At 34.2% G+C, this 3,932-nt stretch overlaps 1 protein-coding gene across 1 annotated transcript; it reads right to left on the bottom strand.

Moving 5' to 3' along the window:
• Positions 1-2,459: 2,459 nt before the first annotated feature.
• Positions 2,460-2,999, bottom strand: LOC149229264 (uncharacterized). The gene has a single exon (XM_089375800.1). The coding sequence runs from the start codon at positions 2,997-2,999 to the stop codon at positions 2,460-2,462; it is 540 nt and encodes a 179-aa protein (XP_089231926.1).
• Between the last annotated feature and the right edge of the window lie 933 nt (positions 3,000-3,932).

Raw genomic sequence — 3,932 nt, 5'->3', positions numbered from 1 at the left:
ATTATAATAAACGATCACTCCATTCACAATTTTGAATCTACTTTGTGTCAAAATAAAAAATAAATAAATAAATTATTATATGTGTGAAAGACTCACCAAGAACTGAAGGACAATAATCTTTTGGTTTGAATTAAATGACTATTATCTATGTCTCTATTATCGAATATAATGAATTGACAAAAGGAAAAGGGGTTATTTACATGGTTTTTCTAAATGGGATTTATCATGTTTTGTACTAATTCAAAGCACTTTGACCTGTTTTCTATCCCAAAAAAATAAATAAATAAGACTTTCAGTAGTTGACTACATTCACTTAATAAATTGTAAAAAAAAACATACATATTTTCTATGCTGATCTAAATATTTCAATTAAATATACACAAAATTATTAATAAATAATTAATGTATTTAGGTTTTACTAGTTTATTATTTAAGTTTCTTATTTTAGTAATTATGTTTAAGTAGATTTATTTTACATTTTATTATTTTAGGTTTTAAATTTATTTCATGTTTTGTTGTTTTAAGATTATAATAATATTAGGTTTTATATAGCTGAATTTAAGCCTCTGTGAATATGGCATAAGTCACATTCAACCCGGTTCATTGACGAACGGGGTTGAATGTGATTTATGCCAAAAAAATCTTCTCAAAAAAAGTTTTATATAATTATGTATGTAGTTGATATAAACCAATAAATCTTTATCAACCAGTTCTATTAATAGGATACAGAGGATGTGGGCGAAAGACGTGGAAGAAGCCGGGGAGTGCGAATGTGATTTATGCCAAAAAAATCTTCTCAAAAAAAGTTTTATATAATTATGTATGTAGTTGATATAAACCAATAAATCTTTATCAACCAGTTCTATTAATAGGATACAGAGGATGTGGGCGAAAGACGTGGAAGAAGCCGGGGAGTGCGTGGTCGTGGTGTGCAGAGAGGTAGAGGGAGGCCTGGGGGTCGTCGGAATCAAAGACATGGAGTGGAGGAGGGGTCTGCTACTGAGATCAGAGGCAGCACAAGAAGGAAGAGGGATATGAGAAAGAAATTGAAGGAGGCTGAGGAAGCATACCTTCATGACAACAACCCAAAAATTAGAAGAATTATAGACCACTTAGAGGAAGAGGCCATGCAGGAAATCTCTGAGCCTGAAATGGATGATTGGGAGTGCTTCATCCCTGACCCGGGTCACACAAGAGGGAGGATGTCTTTATATAAACAGTCACTACATGTATATTGGGGTATGAAGAGACTAATGGCCAAAGCTATGGAGCAAGTGGCCCTGGAAATGGTGGAATTGGCTCAAGGGATTCCCACCCTCAAAAGGGAGTTGAAGAACATCCAGATTACTCTTCTGATGCAAGATAGAAAGATGGACAAAATTCTACAGTTGTTTAAAGCAAGCGGGATGGAGGTCAAGGCGGAGAGCGAGCCCCAGCCAAAGACCGTGAACCAGTAGGATATGGAAACGGTGCAAGGTGTTTGTCAACTTCTTTTTGGACTCTGTTATATTCGATGTTACTGTTACAAAGAAAAATCAGTTTGTTAGTAGAAAGAATAGATGGCTTTTTTGCTTGGTTAGATAGAATGGTTATCTATTTCTTTTGGATGGTTGTTAAGAACCTTCGATGGTCACCCGGTTTCCCTTATGGACGGGTGGAGACTTGTTGTTGTATGTAATTTCTCCTACTTTTATTAATAGAATACTGACTTAGTTTACAAAAAAAAATATGGTTGTGTTAGTTTAAAAAATTATTTTACAAATTACCAAAATGGAAATAAAAATCTGTATTTGAGTAAATTATAATTTTATTAACCGTCTTTTTTTCAACCCTAAAAGCTTGGCATAGACCCTACAACTTCTTTAATTCACACGCATCAAACCTCCGTAGATTCAGCCATCAAATCAAAAGTAACTTGCATTTTCCGTGTTTCTATTTCAACACACAACCATAACCAATCGGAGTGCCTCATCTAGATTCCCTTTATTACAAAATATAATGAAGTGATCTGGATTATACAATTAAAGAAATTAAATAGTATAACATAGGGAAGCATGTCATTTTAACAACCATACATTAAACCTTTTAAAATTATTATGATATTAAATTTCTTATATATAATCTTACCGCAACGTAATACATGTTTCAATTAATTTTTATTTAAATTCTTTTAATTCCAATTTGATAGGATATCAAATATGTTATAAATGTTTTTCTTTCTTTAGTTTTTTGCACTTAGCACTTCTGAAATTCGATACTTTATAAATTCAGAAATCCAAAATTGAAATAGTGACAATCTCATGTTTCTGCCCATTAATGAAACAGTGTGTCAAACTGATTCATAGATCAATGAATGACACTGCAACTCAGACTGCGGGATCAATAGTTATTGATCGAATGGAATGTTAGTTTTCTTGCCCCCAATTAACAGTACGAGTGGCTCCACTCTATTGTTGATATCACGAGGAAATTACCTCCGGGATGTCTGCCAGCGACGGCTTCCAAGACTGTCCAGAAGTCTTGCAGCGGCGTTGATTGAAAATCATACCGTTTCCACTACTTCGCAATTTCTGGAATAGAGCAGTCTCTAAATCTCCAACTCCCTCACCATTATCTCGATGAAGCATCTCAAACAATTCCCTGGAAGAGATCAACACCTTTATTCTACGAACTTCTCCTCCTTGTGAAGGAATTCGATGATCAAAATTCAAGAGCTTCTTGTTTTCTAAAAGAAAATCAGGTTGTGTTGGTGGCTGAATATTGAGATCATCTTCAGGTTGTGTTGGTGGTTGAATATTAAGATCGTGGATGATCTCAATGGTATGTTCAGTGAATTGTTGCACAGAAGAGCGGCTTTCATGATGACTGCGTTCTAGAGGGGAGAGAATCCCACCATCGCGATAATCTTGCAATTTCATTAATTTATAGCCCGATCTGTTGCTGCCCTTGTTCTCGATAACATGATTTCTGTGCACGCAGTGTCCAACGGAATTGCCCATAGATACCTAGATAGATCAGATGAAATATATGGAATATAACTTGTGAATATTGGGCATGCACTAACACTTTTATTAATGGCGATGCACCAACAGTTTCATGAGTGGCCAGTAGCAGCACAATGGTATTGTCAGATCTCCGCATGTGCTACGCCTTATATTCAAACCTCCTGTGTGCTTAAGAGTTGCCTGGTCAGAGTTCCGACTCCGTAGTTAGCAGAGCGACAACTTACCACTTTTGATTTCAACGAAATAGTCAGACGCTTCCTATGTTAAAAAACAGATGGGGCTTTCATGTTCTCTGACTCCGTCTATGTGGTTCTGTCAACATATATGGGCGCAACTATGAAAATCTCTTCAACCTAAGGCACTTCTCTCTGTCGCACTAAAAACAAAATCAGTGAATTTACTTCGAAAATGGTGCATCGGAATATCCCTACCCACTCCCATAAACTTCACCATTTCAATGTATTGACGAAGTCTTAGCATCTTAAAATTTCATATTTCTACAAATATATTGACAGTCTTAATATACCAAGATCTCATTTTTCTTTAGATCGACCAAGTCCGCGTTTCCAGATAGAAAGAATATATACATGTATATAAATATATTGACAAAGTCTTAATATCCTAACATCTCATTTTTCTTTACATCGACCAAGCCCGCGTTTCCAGATTGAAAGAATATATACATGTATATAAATATTTGTTTTCCGATAGATATATATATATATATATATATATATAAAAGTAAAAGGTTGGGTTGAATATTTTTATAGAGAGGTGTAGTTACATATTTATATATAGGTGTTGGATATGTATATATAGTCTTATTTATATATTAAGTAGGTTTTTTTAATGGAAATTAGTCCTACAATTTTAAACAAGATTATATTTTTTTTGTTTGTTTTTTAACTATTTTTTTGAATACATAAA

The sequence above is a fragment of the Pinus tabuliformis genome, chromosome J (genome assembly GCF_031772625.1).
Source record: "Pinus tabuliformis cultivar Carrire ecotype Pingquan chromosome J, CPIR1, whole genome shotgun sequence".
Lineage (NCBI taxonomy): Eukaryota > Viridiplantae > Streptophyta > Pinopsida > Pinales > Pinaceae > Pinus > Pinus tabuliformis.
Note: the sequence above shows the minus strand (reverse complement) of the source record. Positions and strands in the feature narration are given on the sequence as shown.